Raw genomic sequence first — 20082 nt, 5'->3', positions numbered from 1 at the left:
GGGGGGTGGGGAAGAAGAGGGGAAAGAAGGATTGGATAAGTGAAATGGATCAATATTTAATTTCCCACAAATCTGCAAATTTGATCACTTTACATGGATGACAGACTTAAACTTAGAAAACGCTGTTTAGATTGTTGTCAAGCATCATTTCTGAAGTGTGTGAATGTGATATATATATATATATATATATATATATATATAAATATATATATATATATATATATATATATATATATATATATATAAATATATATATATATATATATATATATATATATATATATATATATATATATATATATATATATATGTGTGTATGTAAGTGTGTATATACGTTCATCCGTGTTTTATGCCTACATATGGAATTAAGTGCATAAAAGAGATTGGAAGAAAGTATTACAGTAGGATGATGGCAATCAAACACTGAAGCTGCTTTAACATATTGCTATTTTTGCCTCACATATATCCAAATTAAATTGCTGATTGTATCGTAAGAACATTTTCGACAATTACATATGTCTCATGAGAAGAATTTTGTCATCCTATTGAGCAGTTAAAGCATGCTATTGAGGAATTTCAAGAAAACATCTCTGAAAAACTTAAAAATCACATTTTTGTGTCAAATGTTTCATCCGTATATTAGAAGATCTTGTATTCTTCTGTCATTCCCAATCAGTTTTCTCAGAATACAATGTCGGTGTATGTGGCAAGTCTCACAAAACATCAAAATATGAAATTGCATAAAAATTGCACAAAATATAAACATTTGGAAGGAAACAAGAAAAAAAGTTGGTGAAACAATTGACGCAGAAAATTGATGTAATTTTGATTATTTTTGTTCTTCTAAAGGATGACCAAGCCTGTGCTACATGTCTGATTCTGATCTGTTCTCAAGATTCTACTGACGCTCAGACCTCAGAGTGGGCTTCCCAAGCTTTCTTTGCCTTTGGCGGAGAAGCGCGGTTGCGGCTAGGTCTTGATCAAACACCAGCTGCTAATTTAGGACCGGCATTTGGTAAGTCAGTTTTGATTATCGAGACTGTCCAGGCAATCTTATTTTTATTCTTTCATTTCTCATTTTTTGTTTGGTCTCCCGTCTTAGTTTTTGCTCCTACGATTTCATCAAAATACCTAGTTAAGATATATCCATATCTGTTCCGCTCTTCGACACGTAATTTCAAAGTGCAGCAAATTGTTGTGAAATTATCATGCCTGTACATGGTATGATAGTCAACAGTTATGAGTGTCAGGGTTAACTTATAGTAAGTTCACAATAATATTCCCCTCATTTGGGAGCGCATATATTTGTTTTTATCCAGCATGAGCAAATGTTGCTGAAATGTCAAATTTCATTTCCTGCTCTTCTGTCCTAGTATTCCTTCTATTTTTTTTTTTTTCATTCCCACATTTGTGTCTCCCTCGAATTGAACGGTAAGCCCCGTTATCTTCTCCAGGTGGTCGTAGAATACACAAAGAGTCAATTACTTCCCTCGGTATCTGTAATGCTAGGGCAGGATTCTAAAAGGTGGTGCTAGGAAATTGATGTAGTAATCACATTATGCACGATAGAGAAAAGGATGTCTGATTGCTTTGATAGAATGATATATAGTTAAAATAGGCTTATGATGACTTTATGATGCAATCTTGGAACTATTCAGAATCTGTATAGTAGATTTCAAGATAATTTCATGGCTAAGTTACAGAAACAGTCAATTCTATGGACATTTCATCAGCAGTTGATGTCTAAGGTGTAATATTGGGACCCCAGATTTGTAGTGAGTACTCTGGGAGTACTCATGTTCTAGCTTAGTTAGTCACTGTAATCTGCCTTGGGGACTTGTTTCATCATTCATACTCTTCAATAGTTAATATAAGATCTTACAGATAACTTCACTCTCGTACTCGTGCTTAGAGCCTTGTACTCTAACTCATATTCATACCTCGGGGTATTTTTTAAGCCACTTTTATTTTACTTGTGCTGTATTCCTTTACGAAAAGTCTTTGGGACCCATTCGTTATGAGTGGTTCAAAGAGTGAAATTTGTATGGTTTTACGCATATAGTGGCATGCAAAAAAACCTAAACCTAAGAAAAGAAGTAAAGCGTTTATTGTGTTGTGGATATAAATTTATCCCAGATGCATTTTCTACATCGCAACTTAACTTACCATATCATGTATACAGTATCTTTAAGTTGCTTTATTTTTCCACTTTGGGGCTTCCAGGCAGCACAACACCTGTTGTTGGGCCAGGCCACACGTCCATGGTTGGTTCCCCAGGCCCGTTCTCTCATAGCATGAGACCCACAGTGGCGTCCACCCCTTTCTCAGGCGGCCAGAGACCCGACGGTCAGTTCTTCCCAGAGGATAGTGACGCAGTTCTCTACTCTGGTAGATTTAGGGGATTATCCTTGTACTTTGCCAGAATTGTGAGGTATGCTATGCTTGTAACCTTTGACCTCATCACCATCACCTGTAAATGATTATTGATATTAAAGTGACAGTGAAAGTAACTTGGCAGGCTTTGTGGCATTCTTTAAAGGGTGACATTCATCTTGATATGGGGCAGGTCCAAGCTATTGTATCCCTAAAAGCCAAATTTCAAACTTTACTGAAGCACCCTAAATTTGGTGTCATGTTAAATCTGAATTATTGAAGTTTCAGATTTTCATAATTTTTGGGAATTTTTTTGCCTATTCCAACAATTACAGCCGGCTAATTTGCATGAATTCAAATTGCAGTGTGACGTACGGGACATTTGGAATCCTATTTCCCTGCCAACAACATGGACTTATTGAATATAAGTTATGTGGGACATGATACACCCTTCGTTCCAATAATTTTGACATATTATGTTTGGGGGTTCATCAATTAAATATGCTAATTAGCTAGTGTCTAAATACTGCACCGATGTCCCGTATGTCACAATTTTCAGCACTTTTTTCAAGTTTTGATATGGAGGAACAATCTTTTTTTTTGTGATATTTTATAAAGTTCTCATTAAGAACATTGCTCAACAAAATCCATCCCAAAAAAATTTAAATAATATTCACAGCATATCTAATTATCAAATTTAAAAATGTGACGTACAGGACAAAATATGACGTACGGGACATAGTGTGGGGAAACCCTGTATTTTATACATAATAAACATACATGGGCTCCCATGGGGGCCTCTACTGGAAACCTTCCAATGCTTACAAATTTATTTTGTTAAAAGGCAGTAGTTGCAACTTATAATCCCTGCTTGCCTGAAGAGCACATCATGGCCCCAAATAAACTATTGACTGATGACCATCAACAGCCCAGGTCTTATTTAAATAAACTATCAGGAAGTCAATTGTGTGTGTGTGGGATACAGAATCATCTACAATGCTATTCAACATTGACATTGAATGAGGACGACTTTAAGAATGTGGAGTTTGCATTTCAACATTTCATAGGCCTATTGTGAAGTGTGACTATCATGACTGTGCAACAGTGTTCTTGTGTCCTGAACTTAGATGGTAGACATTGAGATTTTTAGTTACAAGTGTAGAGTTTCGCCCGCCCAATTTTTGCAGAGGACAATCACTCATGAGTTTGTTCAATAACCAGTATTACTGTAGGTCTATAGAGTTTTCTTTGGTACTAGTTTCATAGATGGACATTACGTGGATGTTACTGTGGACATTTTGATATGTTTTGAATGGGATGGATCATATTTCATCTTCAGGGTCAATAGTGGGGAGTATGATACAGTACAGTGTTGTACAATATATACCAAAACAGTTTTGCACCAAAACTTTGCATCTTGAATCATTTGTGGTCTAACAAAGCAAGAATTGATGTTATGAGTATTTGATGTATGTGTAGAGTAGGTTAATACTTTACGCATTCCATGTTTTATGTAGTGGAATGATCTCAGAAGTACAGTCACTGCTCTTTTCGGTATCCCCGAAAGAAGAAAATATGGCATGAAATTACCAATGACATTGTTCTGGCATATCCAAATTAATGTTTTTATGTAGAAATCAGCTTGTTATGGTATATTCAGGAATAAACATATGAGTTTTCTAAGTCAATTTGTATATGGACAAATTGTCCCGTACATCACATGTCCCATACGTCACAGGACAATTTTCATTTGTGTAATCACTGTACTGGAATGGCTTCATATTTTTTTCTATGTTACAGCTTAGCCCTTGGAAGGTTAGGCTATTCACTAGTTATACAGCTTGATCACTGCCCTCCTAATTTCAGAGGGGCTCTTTAGTAAAAAAAAAAACACAAAATTCTCTGGTCCCGTACGTCACACTGTATATTAATTGAGATGGGACCTAATTAAAGCAAGTGTAGGAAATCTTCATGAGTTTGTAATAAAGTAGCAGCAATAACAAATATGAAAACCTGGAAAAGTTTCTGGAAAATAGATTTTCTTATAACTTTTAGACACATTTAAGTCTCTGAAATGTCCCGTACGTCACGGTGCAAATAGCTTGGACCTGCCCTATTACGTAGTCCAGGTAAAAAAGAAGAAAAAAATGAGTTCTACTGATGTTTATATAGCTCATCCAGTTTTCAAGATATCCAACTTTAAGACTGCTAAATTTTCTGTTTGCTTTTTTAAATGCTTCTTAAAAGCTTCTTTAAAGTTTAAAATGGATAATGACATTTGCACCTCAGTGCAGGCATAATTGTTAACGATAATCCATTGTTTAATAAATTGCTAATAACTCAACCAGAACGTTGTTCTATTAATGTCTGGTAAACAACGGAGCACTCTTGGATAACGTTCAATGTCATTTGTCCATTAAATATTTTGTAATACAATGTAAACATGTCATTAGAGGCCATAAAAGTCCTGGTGTTCCAATTGAGTTTTGTGTTACACCTGAGGAACTGACCTAATGCTAGATTTAGTAGTTCAGTCACTTTCATTGATGAACCTCAGATGTTTATAGGTTCAAAGTGGTAAAAACCGACAATCTGACAGATAACAGTTGTTTATAACATGCTATAATATCTCCAAATTAATTTTGTACCTTTAAGTCATCCCTTTAGGTTTTTTAAGAAAAATTAACTGGGTAGGATAGCAGCACTAGCTGCAGTAACCTGGAACTTAAAAGCATTTTGAATCTGATACCTGGTTATTATGAAGGTCATTGATTACAAATTCTGTTAGATCCGAAACTATCTTTGCTCTTTGTAAATTGGTCTATAATTTCCCTAATCACTATTATCAGGTTTTATACAGTTTCCAAAACATGTCAAACTGAGTAATATCCATCATTAAACAATATGTCTGTTTCAACAACATTGGAGAGAAAATCTGTCTCTCCCAAACTTCAATGAAACAGCCTTTGTTTTGTTTGCAATTATGTCACCACTGCTATTAGTAATTTGGGTGTTTTTGTTTTGAAATGATTGGATTTGCAAAACTTTATTTCCTTGGCCTTGTGTTAAGGATTTGATTTTTGCACCATTTTCTCTGTTTGAATGTCATTATATGTGACAGAGGAAGAAGCTGAAATGGTTGCTATATTCAACCATTGCCAATTTTTTTTCTCTTTTAGATTTATGTGGGAAAACAAGCTGACGTTAGATGTAGTAATGCAAGGCTATGGACCCCAACAGCATAAAGTGGCAAGTAGATGCTGTGCTTAAACTCATTCCTCTCCTGGGTTTGGTGTTTTGCTAAAATTATCAATCGGGCAACAAACAGAGATATCTAAAGGTTTCTCGTGAACAGCAAAGACAGAAGTTAATTCATCAGTGTTTCGTCCTGGTAGCAGACTGAGAATAGTTGGGATGTGAGGAAGTATCAATGTAGCTGAAAGACACAAACGACAGGGATATGTAAAGTCATCATTATTTCTCACTGACAACACGCTGGGACACGTCAAAACATTAAATTATCATGTGATATAAACTGTACTGTAATCATTGCCAAAATTTGTACCGATTCCTTTGGCTGTCCATGATATATCCATGTACCAAACACTTATGTTCCCGTCTGAAGTTGGTATTCACATCATACTGAGAATAATACACACTTCTACACTCACACAGCAACACACCCATTATTTTAAGACTTTCTTGAACATACAGTTTAAAACTAACAGCTGTAAGTGCTGCCATTACCGAACTTGGCCTTTCAACATTAAATTGACTTCCCTGTTAGTAAACATTAGTAACATTCCAACATACATGATAGGTAGAGGTGAGAGAACATTCAAAATGGCATTTACTTTCCTGCACCTTTGGCCATAGGCTCCCTCCCACACACAATCACAGACTGTTGTTGTTACATCAGGGAGTTGTTCCATAAAAACTCCCTGGTTACATTATGCTTGCAATGCTCAAGTCTGAACAGGCCTAAACTCCTGCATTTAAACTGCCACGGCAGTCATCCGTAAGTGTTAAAGCTTACGTTTTCATTTAGTTTTCAATGTATATTGAGTATCTGTTTGCTTATATGTTTATTATTTTCAAGTTTAATTTAGATAGTATGTCCCATTAATAGTGTTTACACGGGTCCAAAAATCGGGACCTGGGTACCCGAGAGCCGTTACCCGTCGGGTATCCGGGTACCCGGAAAAATTTGTTTACCCTCGTGTATAACGATTTTCAAGAAATGACATATTGGATGCTATTATAAATGAATCATATTCTCTACTGACAATGTTTTCATGTTCAAAAACGTAGGTGTAAGATAAGGCATAAAACCTTCCTCAATAATTTCTATTTGCTATTGTTTCTTTCATTATACTTGTTAATAACTGCATATAATTAACATTACTATTCCAATTTAGCTCTTAAACAGTTGTTACTACTACTATCTATTATGCAGGCCCAGGGTTCGCATTAGCCGCGAGATTGCGCGATTCGCGCAATTTGATCGCATTTGGAATAAACGATAAGTAAAGAGCCACTTGCGATTATTTTTTTTTAGTTATCCCGTCTATAATCCGCAAACATCTCGTAAAATTCCTTGTCAGCCTTTCCTTCCGTGAAATAAACGAATGAATAAATAATAATTTCTTCCACATGGTAGCCTAACACCACACTAAGTCAATGGGAAATCTAGCTAGGCCTAACCATCTGTTTATTCGCTGAAATTGTGACGCAGTTATAAGATATCCATTGAAATTTTCATTGTTGCTGTTACGTTCGACCACATGGTTGCCTAACACCACACTAAGTCAATGGGGGAATCTAGCCAATACCGCTGAAATTGTGACGCAGTTACAAGATATCCATGGAATACTTTCGTTAATGCTGTTACCTTCGACCACAATCATGGTAGCCTAACATCACACTAAGTCATTGGGAAATCTGCCTAACCATCGATTTGCAAAAAAAAATCACACTTTGCGTAGGATTCCGGGTAGTATCGCGTCGGGCGGGTACCTTCGTTATTGCTGTTGCCTTCGACCACATGGTAGCCTAACACCACACTAAGTCAATGGGGAATCTGCCTAACCGTCGATTTGCCAATTTATTTTTTCAATCACACTTTGCGTGGATTCGGGTAATAAATTAGAAACCGGGTAGTATCGCGTCGGTCGGGTACCCGGGTACCCGGATAACCTGTGCAAACACTACCCTTTAATATTCTGTACTTAATAAGTCATTCTTCTGTTGTCCACTCAAAGCCCTTCATAGATCTACGTTTACCTTTCACAAATTCAGTCACTCTGGGCCTCGGATACAGTTTATGTCTCTGTGGATGGTTGCATATATTTTAGTTCTTGAGATAAATTCCACGTGTCTGGTCTTTGCCCTCCAGGTTTTGACACTAGCAACATATTGGGTTATTTTGTTCTGTCCACTGCAAGAGAGTCTGCATTATTGACAGAACACTTCTGCAAAATCAAACTTGATAGAAATGCATCAAGCACCACTTTGTAAATCATCTGGTTAGAATGTCTTGCCCAAATCCTCTGAAATATTATTTCATCCATTGTTGAACTTAACTGCTCCGTACAAAATAGGGGTAGGAGCCTTCACATCATGTGCAAGGAATCTGAATGCAATTCAATTGTTTTCCCTTTAAATAATGGAGCATGGCCTTTCCTGGTTAATGCTAGAGTCCATGACATATTTTTGCCTTGTTTATATACAACCCATCTATTTTTACTCGACTATTTTAAACTTCTTTTTTTTTTGGCCACAGCTTGACCTGGCTTTTGAAAGAAGTGAACTCAGTTGGGTCTTGGAAGAAGTTAAAGCACTAAAGGCATTTATGGAGAAACATTCTCAATTATCGGCAGTCGTTGAAAGGTCAGCTATGCAGTGTGGATAATAATCTATGTCAGATTGCAGTGTTTTATCACTCTTCATACTCAATACTTCATCTTTCATACTCATACTCATAATTCAAATAATTTTTTTTTTATTGAATTTAAAACAACAAAAACTTCTTACCACATCCAGTCTTAATCTTCAGCTATATATATTGTATTTTATGTTTGATTTTGTTGTTGTTGATAGTTTCCAACTGGCCACACCAGGTATAGTGCAGGCATCTTACGCCAGACCTGATTCTGTTCTTGGAGGACGGCCATCTTCTCAGCTGCAAAGGGAACAAGATCAAAGATTGAAAGGTGAACTTTTCAAAGCTTTATAAAAATGCATTATTTTATCGATGTGGCCTCCAATGTATCATCTCTCTGTGTTACCTTTGTGGTTCTGGCTGGTAGAGAAAGGTTGTCATTTGGGTGTCACTATGACAGGTTGCCATTTGGTGTCACTAAGAAATGTTACCATCGCTGTCACAATAAAGGGTTGTACTTTCCACCTCTTTATAAAAAGAGAACTATGAAAACTGTTCTCTCCACTGAAATATCCTTATTTTCATAAAAGCAATGGGAAAGAATGTGCTCATCACAAATAACACAACTGGAATTCCCTTGTGCACGTCTGTTTGCTACATTTAAATCTTACATTGCAGCTTCCTCATTTGTCCATATTTTTTAAATTTTTTTTTTCTCTTCCAAATTGCATTTGTCCCTTTTCTTTCCCTCTTCAGAAGAAGCAGAAATATTGGAAAGAGAAGCCCTGGTTGCAATATTCCATCTCATTTCTAGGACAAGTGAATGCCTAGCACTGCTGCAGTTACTCTGTTATCATCAGTTTCATGTGGTGACATCAAACTTACCCAGGGTAGCTCTTCTTTAATTAATCATCATCTTACATTATTTTATGTTAAAGCTTTCTATCTATAATTTTTCTTGATCTGTACCCATAAATTTGCTTGGAGTTGGAGTCACAGTCACTGTCAAGACATTATAGTCAGCACATTCTCTGTCGGGAAACCTTCACAAAGTGTATTCAAGTTGTTTCTCTTTGGCCATGTTGGTTCACTTGAATCACGACCCATTTAATGCATCACCGATAAAAAACTCACAAAGATGTCTCCTGTTGTTTCTTCTCAGGAGCTGCAAGATCAGCTTAGAGCAATGACTCTGAGAGACCTGGTCCTGCATGGAGCAGACGTGAGTTTCCATTTGACTTTTTTGTTTAATCGTAGATGATTTATAGTCCAGACGGTAAGCTGTCTGTCCCATGTTTGGTATTTATCTTTCCACTCGCAGTCGTTAGCTTTATTTGCATGTAGTAGCATTTCTACTATGAATGCGTGAATGTGAAGTCTGGTCCAGCAAAACAAGCAGTGTTTGTTTTATTTGAAAAAAAGAGGAAATGTAATTATATTTCTCGGCTTTCTTAGCTCACTTACTGGAGTACGGTTTGTAACGAATGTATAGGTGAAGAAGAACTTAGCTCTTTGCAGAAAACGTGAGTGCTTGTTTCATTAATCATGTGCTTCCTTTCGATAATAGACTTGCAACATTATGATCAATGCCCTGATCAATCGATACATCGGCGATAACAGTACCACTGATGCTATAAGCTCAAAGCTGAGGGATCTCTGTCCTTCTCTATACAGTAGGGATGATGCCATAGCAACAAAGGTAAGAGGAAATAATGGATGTTCCCATAGCAACCGCTATCAAGGGTTACGGAACTCTTCATATTGCATTAAAGGACTAAGTAATGTTTGCTTGTAACATATTGTAAATGTGTCCTGTGCAGGGGATTGTAGTTCTCTCAAGAACTTGCTTGTTTATTTTGTATAAATTTCTTTCTTTGTAGTTGTTTTTGTTTTGTACTATATTTGTTTTTTTTGTATCGTATTATTTAGTTCCTTTATGTTCGTTATGTATGAGATGCAATGAGATATGTGTGATAATAAATCTGGTTTTAATTGAAGGATATGTTTTGCTGTTGGGTTTGTTATCTCCCTCATTTGTGTCAAACTCTTTACCCCCCTTTTATTCTTTCTTTGTGTTTCCTTGTTTTGCTAAAGGCTACTGAGTTATTACAAGCTGCCATGAGTGCGGAGACAAGATCTAACAAAGAAGAGATGTTACAGGAAGCACAAGAGGTAGGGACTCGTACATGTTTGTTTCAACCTCTTTTGTTCCGAATTCGTTATAATCTCTTTGACTTTTGAAGATGTGTGATATTATGATTGTTGTTTGGTTCCTGTGAATCAATTTAGAAATGCCCTCTGTGATTTCACAATTACAAAGCATAAACAAAAGTATGTTATATTAAGTATGAATATTAAGTACATATTTGACAATGAAATTTGCAATCATAAACATCAGTAGTACACAGAATCGGTCACTTCTTATTTCTTTCAACAGCTTTTCAAGCAAGTAAACCAACAATTGAATCTACCAGCAATATGTCAGGAGTTTCACCAAGGTAGGTTAGTCGGAATGATGGTAACACCATGTAAAACTGTTTATTTCAAATGAATGTTGTAGAGTTTCCAAAAAGGTTATCACAAACAGGTTATAGCCCACATAAGGAAGCATCCACAAGTTGGTAGAACAATTTATAATAACATTGGGAGTACAGGAGTGCCAAGAAGCAAAGTGCTTACAAGCAAGCCGCGTCAGGCCTCACCCTCATCTCCTCCCCCTCCCCCTCATGTCCTCCCCCCAAACCACCTCCCAGTCCATTTTCATAGCTGATATAGCTATTCATACTGGCTGGGTTGAAGTTATTTTAGCAATCTTTGTAACGTAGATAACGTAGGACTCTCAGCGTGTCTGGTTATATCAAGAAGTAATTAGATTAGGTTAATCAGGACAGTAAATGGATGTTTCATTTATAGTATTTAATATGATATTAACAAGTCGGACTCAAGAGTATGCAGACAAAGGCTGGTGTACATCATTATTTTTCCTCGTACTGAAATCCTTCCATTGTTCTTGCCTGAAAACCTATTTAAACATTCGTTCGTAAGCTTGACTCTCTTCCCTATCTGTCTGATTTGTTTCGAACAGCTCGGTTCTACGACGGCGTCGTCGATCTGTGTCTGGCCGCAGCTGTCAAGCAGGATCCATCAAACCTTGCCCTCCATTATTACAAGAATGGGAAACCCCCGTCCGACCACCAAGGGATGCAGGCATTCTCTGCTAGGTACATGTCTATGAGATATTCTCTGCTCAGCCATATGTTTTACCATACACACTGTTAGCACAGTAGAGTTTGCCATTCACTGCAAGGTCTACTGCCCCCACACGGTAATAGTATTATCTGCTAAGTACAGTAGTTGCTGTCAGTGGTAGGAAACCGTGTCAAACGTAGTATCCTGAGGGGGCTGCAGCGTGTATCTCAGCCAGGCTGCTAAGGATGTAATTTTTTTTTGATATATGCAGTTGTACAGTTCTGAGTGCTGGTCTGCAGATATAATCTCTATTAATCACAGTAGTCGCTGCCAGTGGTAGGAAACCGTGTCAAACGTAGTATCTGAGGGGGCTGCAGCATATATCCCAGTCAGGCTGCTAAGGATGTAATCTCTTGTGATATGCAGTTGTACAGTTCTAACTGCTGGTCTGTAGAGATAATCTCTATTAATCACAGTAGTCGCTGCCAGTGGTAGGAAACCGTGTCAAACATAGAATGCTGAGGGGGCTGCAGCGTATATCTCCGCCAGGCTGCTAAGGATGTAATTTTTTTTTGATATATGCAGTTGTACAGTTCTGAGTGCTGGTCTGCAGATGTAATCTCTATTAATCACAGTAGTCGCTGCCAGTGGTAGGAAACCGTGTCAAACGTAGTATCTGAGGGGGCTGCAGCATATATCCCAGTCAGGCTGCTACGGATGTAATCTCTTGTGATATGCAGTTGTACAGTTCTAACTGCTGGTCTGTAGAGATAATCTCTATTAATCACAGTAGTCGCTGCCAGTGGTAGGAAACCGTGTCAAACATAGAATGCTGAGGGGGCTGCAGCGTATATCTCCGCCAGGCTGCTTAGGATGTCATCTTTTGTGATATATGCAGTTGTACAGTTCTGACTGCTGGTCTGCAGATATAATCTCTGTTAATCACAGTAGTCGCTGCCAGTGGTAGGAAACCGTGTCAAACGTAGAATGCTGAGGGGGCTGCAGCGTATATCTCCGCCAGGCTGCTTAGGATGTCATCTTTTGTGATATATGCAGTTGTACAGTTCTAACTACTGGTCTGCAGATATAATCTCTATTAATCACAGTAGTCGCTGTCAGTGGTAGGAACCGTGTCAAACATAGAATGCTGAGGGGGCTGCAGCATATATCGCAGCCAGGCTGCTAAGGATGTAATCTTTTGTGTTCTGCAGATTCGCACAGCTGGTACTTCTGGTCTGTGGGGACAATCTCTATTATCTCATTTTGATTCAGCTGGTAACCTTATCTATTGAGTATACTTCATTACCACACATATCTACCCTTTATCAATGGAGTTAAGATCATAATCCACAAATTCTGTCAGTCTAATCTATTGAGTACAGATGAGTAGCCCGGGTACCATTAACATATATTGAGTACATCAGAGTACCCTGTACATCAAACAGCTACAGGCTAGTGACTTATAAAATGCAATGACATTACTGCACTAAAAGTGTGCAAGTCAGTCAAAGGACACCATTTTTCACTTTTTGTGCTTACTGCAGATTGGAGTAGAACCTTACATTGTAGCATATCAACATGATATTAATATTTACTGCACTATACTAAAAGTTCAAAATTACAAGACAATTTAAAAAGCTGTTATCCCAGTTAGGGTGAAGACTACTCACATCGCTCTCTTTTCAAGGTACGAATGTTATAAAAGCATAACGGACATCCTAGATGAGCTCCTGACCACGAGTACAGCAGCCACAGCCTCCCCAGTACCAGCTAGACCGGGTCCCCCACTCTCACCTGACCCTCATCGACTCACAAGAGAGGAGGCAGAGAGATATGTAAGTTTACTCAAACAATAGCGTCTTCGTCCTGTTGAATGTAAGGTAAAGGAACCTTTTTTATTTTTGGGCAGTAAAAACTTTGTGAAATTTTACCAGAAGTAAATCCTGCCTTGCAGAAGTTGACGCTACAAATCTTTTCATAAAATTCTATAACAAACATACCTAAAAAGCCAAAAAAGATGTCTATTAAATCTTAACTTGTTTCTTGTGTGGAAAATGTTCCCAGAAATCTCTTAGAAGCTAGTATTATTTGCAGTTATAGAATGGTCAACCTTATATTGGACATTATAACCTACTCATAACGTTTCATGTCAAATGTTTCATGAAATATGCTGCAGAATATCATTTCAACTGTTTCAATTTAAAGCAATGAGTGAAGGTAAATTACAGTGTATATGTGCTTGTATTGGAATAACTGTGTACACTGGATACATTCCCTTCAAAGGCGTTGGCTCATCATGAGCTAAGGATCTTTCTAAGAAACGTCTAGAATGAAGATTCTAGACTAGAAAATGGAGCAACTCATAACTGTATCCCATATTAAATGGAGAATGCACACAACAAAACAAAGGACATCATATAACCATCATTGCCATAACATAGGGAATATGACAGTATTGTTTAAAGAAAACATATTAGCTTCATTCCCATAACATAGGGAATATGACAGTATTGTTTAAAGAAAACATATTAGCTTCATTCCCATAAAATAGGGAATGTGACAGTATTGACCAAAGAAAACATATTAGCTTCATTCCCATAACATAGGGAATATGACAGTATTGTTTAAAGAAAACATATTAGCTTCATTCCCATAAAATAGGGAATGTGACAGTATTGACCAAAGAAAACATATTAGCTTCATTCCCATAAAATAGGGAATATGACAGTATTGACCAAAGAAAACATATTAGCTTCATTCCCATAAAATAGGGAATGTGACAGTATTGTTTAAAGAAAACATATTAGCTTCATTCCCATAAAATAGGGAATATGACAGTATTGTTTAAAGAAAACATATTAGCTTCATTCCCATAAAATAGGGAATATGACAGTATTGACCAAAGAAAACATATTAGCTTCATTCCCATGAAATAGGGAATATGACAGTATTGACCAAAGAAAACATATTAGCTTCATTCCCATAAAATAGGGAATATGACAGTATTGTTTAAAGAAAACATATTAGCTTCATTCCCATAAAATAGGGAATGTGACAGTATTGACCAAAGAAAACATATTACCTTCATTCCCATAACATAGGGAATATAACAGTATTGTTTAAAGAAAACATATTAGCTTCATTCCCATAAAATAGGGAATGTGACAGTATTGTTTAAAGAAAACATATTAGCTTCATTCCCATAAAATAGGGAATATGACAGTATTGACCAAAGAAAACATATTAGCTTCATTTCCATAAAATAGGGAATGTGACAGTATTGTTTAAAGAAAACATATTAGCTTCATTCCCATAAAATAGGGAATATGACAGTATTGACCAAAGAAAACATATTAGCTTCATTTCCATAAAATAGGGAATGTGACAGTATTGTTTAAAGAAAACATATTAGCTTCATTCCCATAAAATAGGGAATATGACAGTATTGTTTAAAGAAAACATATTAGCTTCATTCCCATAAAATAGGGAATATGACAGTATTGTTTAAAGAAAACATATTAGCTTCATTCCCATAAAATAGGGAATGTGACAGTATTGACCAAAGAAAACATATTAGCTTCATTCCCATAAAATAGGGAATGTGACAGTATTGACCAAAGAAAACATATTAGCTTCATTCCCATAAAATAGGGAATATGACAGTATTGTTTAAAGAAAACATATTAGCTTCATTCCCATAAAATATGGAATATGACAGTATTGACCAAAGAAAACATATTAGCTTCATTCCCATAAAATAGGGAATGTGACAGTATTGTTTAAAGAAAACATATTAGCTTCATTCCCATAAAATAGGGAATATGACAGTATTGACCAAAGAAAACATATTAGCTTCATTCCCATAAAATAGGGAATGTGACAGTATTGACCAAAGAAAACATATTAGCTTCATTCCCATAAAATAGGGAATATGACAGTATTGTTTAAAGAAAACATATTAGCTTCATTCCCATAAAATAGGGAATATGACAGTATTGTTTAAAGAAAACATATTAGCTTCATTCCCATAAAATAGGGAATGTGACAGTATTGACCAAAGAAAACATATTAGCTTCATTCCCATAACATAGGGAATAATGACAGTATTGACCAAAGAAAACATATTAGCTTCATTCCCATAAAATAGGGAATGTGACAGTATTGACCAAAGAAAACATATTAGCTTCATTCCCATAAAATAGGGAATATGACAGTATTGTTTAAAGAAAACATATTAGCTTCATTCCCATAAAATAGGGAATGTGACAGTATTGTTTAAAGAAAACATATTAGCTTCATTCCCATAAAATAGGGAATATGACAGTATTGTTTAAAGAAAACATATTAGCTTCATTCCCATAAAATAGGGAATGTGACAGTATTGTTTAAAGAAAACATATTAGCTTCATTCCCATTAAATAGGGAATATGACAGTATTGTTTAAAGAAAACATATTAGCTTCATTCCCATAAAATAGGGAATGTGACAGTATTGTTTAAAGAAAACATATTAGCTTCATTCCCATAAAATAGGGAATGTGACAGTATTGTTTAAAGAAAACATATTAGCTTCATTCCCATAAAATAGGGAATATGACAGTATTGTTTAAAGAAAACATATTAGCTTCTTTCCCATAAAATAGGGAATGTGACAGTATTGACCAAAGAAAACATATTAGCTTCATTCCCATAAAATAGGGAATATGACAGTATTGACCAAAGAAAACATATTAGCTTCATTCCCATAAAATAGGGAATGTGACAGTATTGTTTAAAGAAAACATATTAGCTTCATTCCCATAAAATAGGGAATGTGACAGTATTGTTTAAAGAAAACATATTAGCTTCATTCCCATAACATAGGGAATATGACAGTATTGTTTAAAGAAAACATATTAGCTTCATTCCCATAAAATAGGGAATGTGACAGTATTGACCAAAGAAAACATATTAGCTTCATTCCCATAACATAGGGAATATGACAGTATTGACCAAAGAAAACATATTAGCTTCATTCCCATAAAATAGGGAATGTGACAGTATTGTTTAAAGAAAACATATTAGCTTCATTCCCATAAAATAGGGAATATGACAGTATTGACCAAAGAAAACATATTAGCTTCATTCCCATAAAATAGGGAATGTGACAGTATTGTTTAAAGAAAACATATTAGCTTCATTCCCATAAAATAGGGAATATGACAGTATTGACCAAAGAAAACATATTAGCTTCATTCCCATAAAATAGGGAATGTGACAGTATTGTTTAAAGAAAACATATTAGCTTCATTCCCATAAAATAGGGAATATGACAGTATTGACCAAAGAAAACATATTAGCTTCATTCCCATAAAATAGGGAATATGACAGTATTGTTTAAAGAAAACATATTAGCTTCATTCCCATAAAATAGGGAATATGACAGTATTGACCAAAGAAAACATATTAGCTTCATTCCCATAAAATAGGGAATGTGACAGTATTGTTTAAAGAAAACATATTAGCTTCATTCCCATAAAATAGGGAATATGACAGTATTGACCAAAGAAAACATATTAGCTTCATTCCCATAAAATAGGGAATATGACAGTATTGTTTAAAGAAAACATATTAGCTTCATTCCCATAAAATAGGGAATATGACAGTATTGACCAAAGAAAACATATTAGCTTCATTCCCATAAAATAGGGAATGTGACAGTATTGACCAAAGAAAACATATTAGCTTCATTCCCATAACATAGGGAATATGACAGTATTGACCAAAGAAAACATATTAGCTTCATTCCCATAACATAGGGAATATGACAGTATTGTTTAAAGAAAACATATTAGCTTCATTCCCATAAAATAGGGAATGTGACAGTATTGTTTAAAGAAAACATATTAGCTTCATTCCCATAAAATAGGGAATATGACAGTATTGTTTAAAGAAAACATATTAGCTTCATTCCCATAACATAGGGAATATGACAGTATTGTTTAAAGAAAACATATTAGCTTCATTCCCATAAAATAGGGAATGTGACAGTATTGACCAAAGAAAACATATTAGCTTCATTCCCATAAAATAGGGAATATGACAGTATTGTTTAAAGAAAACATATTAGCTTCATTCCCATAAAATAGGGAATGTGACAGTATTGTTTAAAGAAAACATATTAGCTTCATTCCCATAAAATAGGGAATGTGACAGTATTGACCAAAGAAAACATATTAGCTTCATTCCCATAACATAGGGAATATAACAGTATTGTTTAAAGAAAACATATTAGCTTCATTCCCATAAAATAGGGAATGTGACAGTATTGACCAAAGAAAACATATTAGCTTCATTCCCATAAAATAGGGAATATGACAGTATTGACCAAAGAAAACATATTAGCTTCATTTCCATAAAATAGGGAATGTGACAGTATTGTTTAAAGAAAACATATTAGCTTCATTCCCATAAAATAGGGAATATGACAGTATTGACCAAAGAAAACATATTAGCTTCATTTCCATAAAATAGGGAATGTGACAGTATTGTTTAAAGAAAACATATTAGCTTCATTCCCATAAAATAGGGAATATGACAGTATTGTTTAAAGAAAACATATTAGCTTCATTCCCATAAAATAGGGAATATGACAGTATTGTTTAAAGAAAACATATTAGCTTCATTCCCATAAAATAGGGAATGTGACAGTATTGACCAAAGAAAACATATTAGCTTCATTCCCATAAAATAGGGAATGTGACAGTATTGACCAAAGAAAACATATTAGCTTCATTCCCATAAAATAGGGAATATGACAGTATTGTTTAAAGAAAACATATTAGCTTCATTCCCATAAAATATGGAATATGACAGTATTGACCAAAGAAAACATATTAGCTTCATTCCCATAAAATAGGGAATGTGACAGTATTGTTTAAAGAAAACATATTAGCTTCATTCCCATAAAATAGGGAATATGACAGTATTGACCAAAGAAAACATATTAGCTTCATTCCCATAAAATAGGGAATGTGACAGTATTGACCAAAGAAAACATATTAGCTTCATTCCCATAAAATAGGGAATATGACAGTATTGTTTAAAGAAAACATATTAGCTTCATTCCCATAAAATAGGGAATATGACAGTATTGTTTAAAGAAAACATATTAGCTTCATTCCCATAAAATAGGGAATGTGACAGTATTGACCAAAGAAAACATATTAGCTTCATTCCCATAAAATAGGGAATATGACAGTATTGACCAAAGAAAACATATTAGCTTCATTCCCATAAAATAGGGAATGTGACAGTATTGTTTAAAGAAAACATATTAGCTTCATTCCCATTAAATAGGGAATATGACAGTATTGACCAAAGAAAACATATTAGCTTCATTCCCATAAAATAGTGAATGTGACAGTATTGTTTAAAGAAAACATATTAGCTTCATTCCCATAAAATAGGGAATATGACAGTATTGTTTAAAGAAAACATATTAGCTTCATTCCCATAAAATAGGGAATATGACAGTATTGTTTAAAGAAAACATATTAGCTTCATTCCCATAAAATAGGGAATGTGACAGTATTGACCAAAGAAAACATATTAGCTTCATTCCCATAAAATAGGGAATATGACAGTATTGACCAAAGAAAACATATTAGCTTCATTCCCATAAAATAGGGAATGTGACAGTATTGTTTAAAGAAAACATATTAGCTTCATTCCCATAAAATAGGGAATGTGACAGTATTGACCAAAGAAAACATATTAGCTTCATTCCCATAACATAGGGAATATGACAGTATTGTTTAAAGAAAACATATTAGCTTCATTCCCATAAAATAGGGAATGTGACAGTATTGACCAAAGAAAACATATTAGCTTCATTCCCATAACATAGGGAATATGACAGTATTGACCAAAGAAAACATATTAGCTTCATTCCCATAAAATAGGGAATGTGACAGTATTGACCAAAGAAAACATATTAGCTTCATTCCCATAAAATAGGGAATATGACAGTATTGACCAAAGAAAACATATTAGCTTCATTCCCATAAAATAGGGAATGTGACAGTATTGTTTAAAGAAAACATATTAGCTTCATTCCCATAAAATAGGGAATATGACAGTATTGACCAAAGAAAACATATTAGCTTCATTCCCATAAAATAGGGAATGTGACAGTATTGTTTAAAGAAAACATATTAGCTTCATTCCCATAAAATAGGGAATATGACAGTATTGACCAAAGAAAACATATTAGCTTCATTCCCATAAAATAGGGAATATGACAGTATTGTTTAAAGAAAACATATTAGCTTCATTCCCATAAAATAGGGAATATGACAGTATTGACCAAAGAAAACATATTAGCTTCATTCCCATAAAATAGGGAATGTGACAGTATTGACCAAAGAAAACATATTAGCTTCATTCCCATAACATAGGGAATATGACAGTATTGTTTAAAGAAAACATATTAGCTTCATTCCCATAACATAGGGAATATGACAGTATTGTTTAAAGAAAACATATTAGCTTCATTCCCATAAAATAGGGAATATGACAGTATTGTTTAAAGAAAACATATTAGCTTCATTCCCATAAAATAGGGAATATGACAGTATTGTTTAAAGAAAACATATTAGC

General features: G+C 35.1%; 1 protein-coding gene across 2 annotated transcripts in view; it reads left to right on the top strand.

The window, feature by feature from the left end:
- The window catches only part of LOC139973145 (nuclear pore complex protein Nup155-like), a 50987-nt gene that overhangs the window by 15096 nt on the left and 15809 nt on the right, over positions 1-20082 (top strand). For both annotated transcript variants that reach the window (XM_071979621.1, XM_071979611.1), the window contains exons 14-25: positions 850-1015; positions 2224-2431; positions 5553-5622; positions 8156-8262; positions 8473-8585; positions 9011-9144; positions 9417-9476; positions 9822-9953; positions 10349-10426; positions 10692-10752; positions 11340-11475; positions 13131-13278. In XM_071979621.1, the coding sequence (XP_071835722.1) occupies positions 850-1015; positions 2224-2431; positions 5553-5622; positions 8156-8262; positions 8473-8585; positions 9011-9144; positions 9417-9476; positions 9822-9953; positions 10349-10426; positions 10692-10752; positions 11340-11475; positions 13131-13278 (1413 nt within the window). The remainder of the gene's footprint in view (positions 1-849; positions 1016-2223; positions 2432-5552; positions 5623-8155; positions 8263-8472; positions 8586-9010; positions 9145-9416; positions 9477-9821; positions 9954-10348; positions 10427-10691; positions 10753-11339; positions 11476-13130; positions 13279-20082) is intronic.

Source organism: Apostichopus japonicus, chromosome 2, assembly GCF_037975245.1.
Source record: "Apostichopus japonicus isolate 1M-3 chromosome 2, ASM3797524v1, whole genome shotgun sequence".
NCBI classification, from domain to species: Eukaryota; Metazoa; Echinodermata; class Holothuroidea; order Aspidochirotida; family Stichopodidae; genus Apostichopus; species Apostichopus japonicus.
Note: the sequence above shows the minus strand (reverse complement) of the source record. Positions and strands in the feature narration are given on the sequence as shown.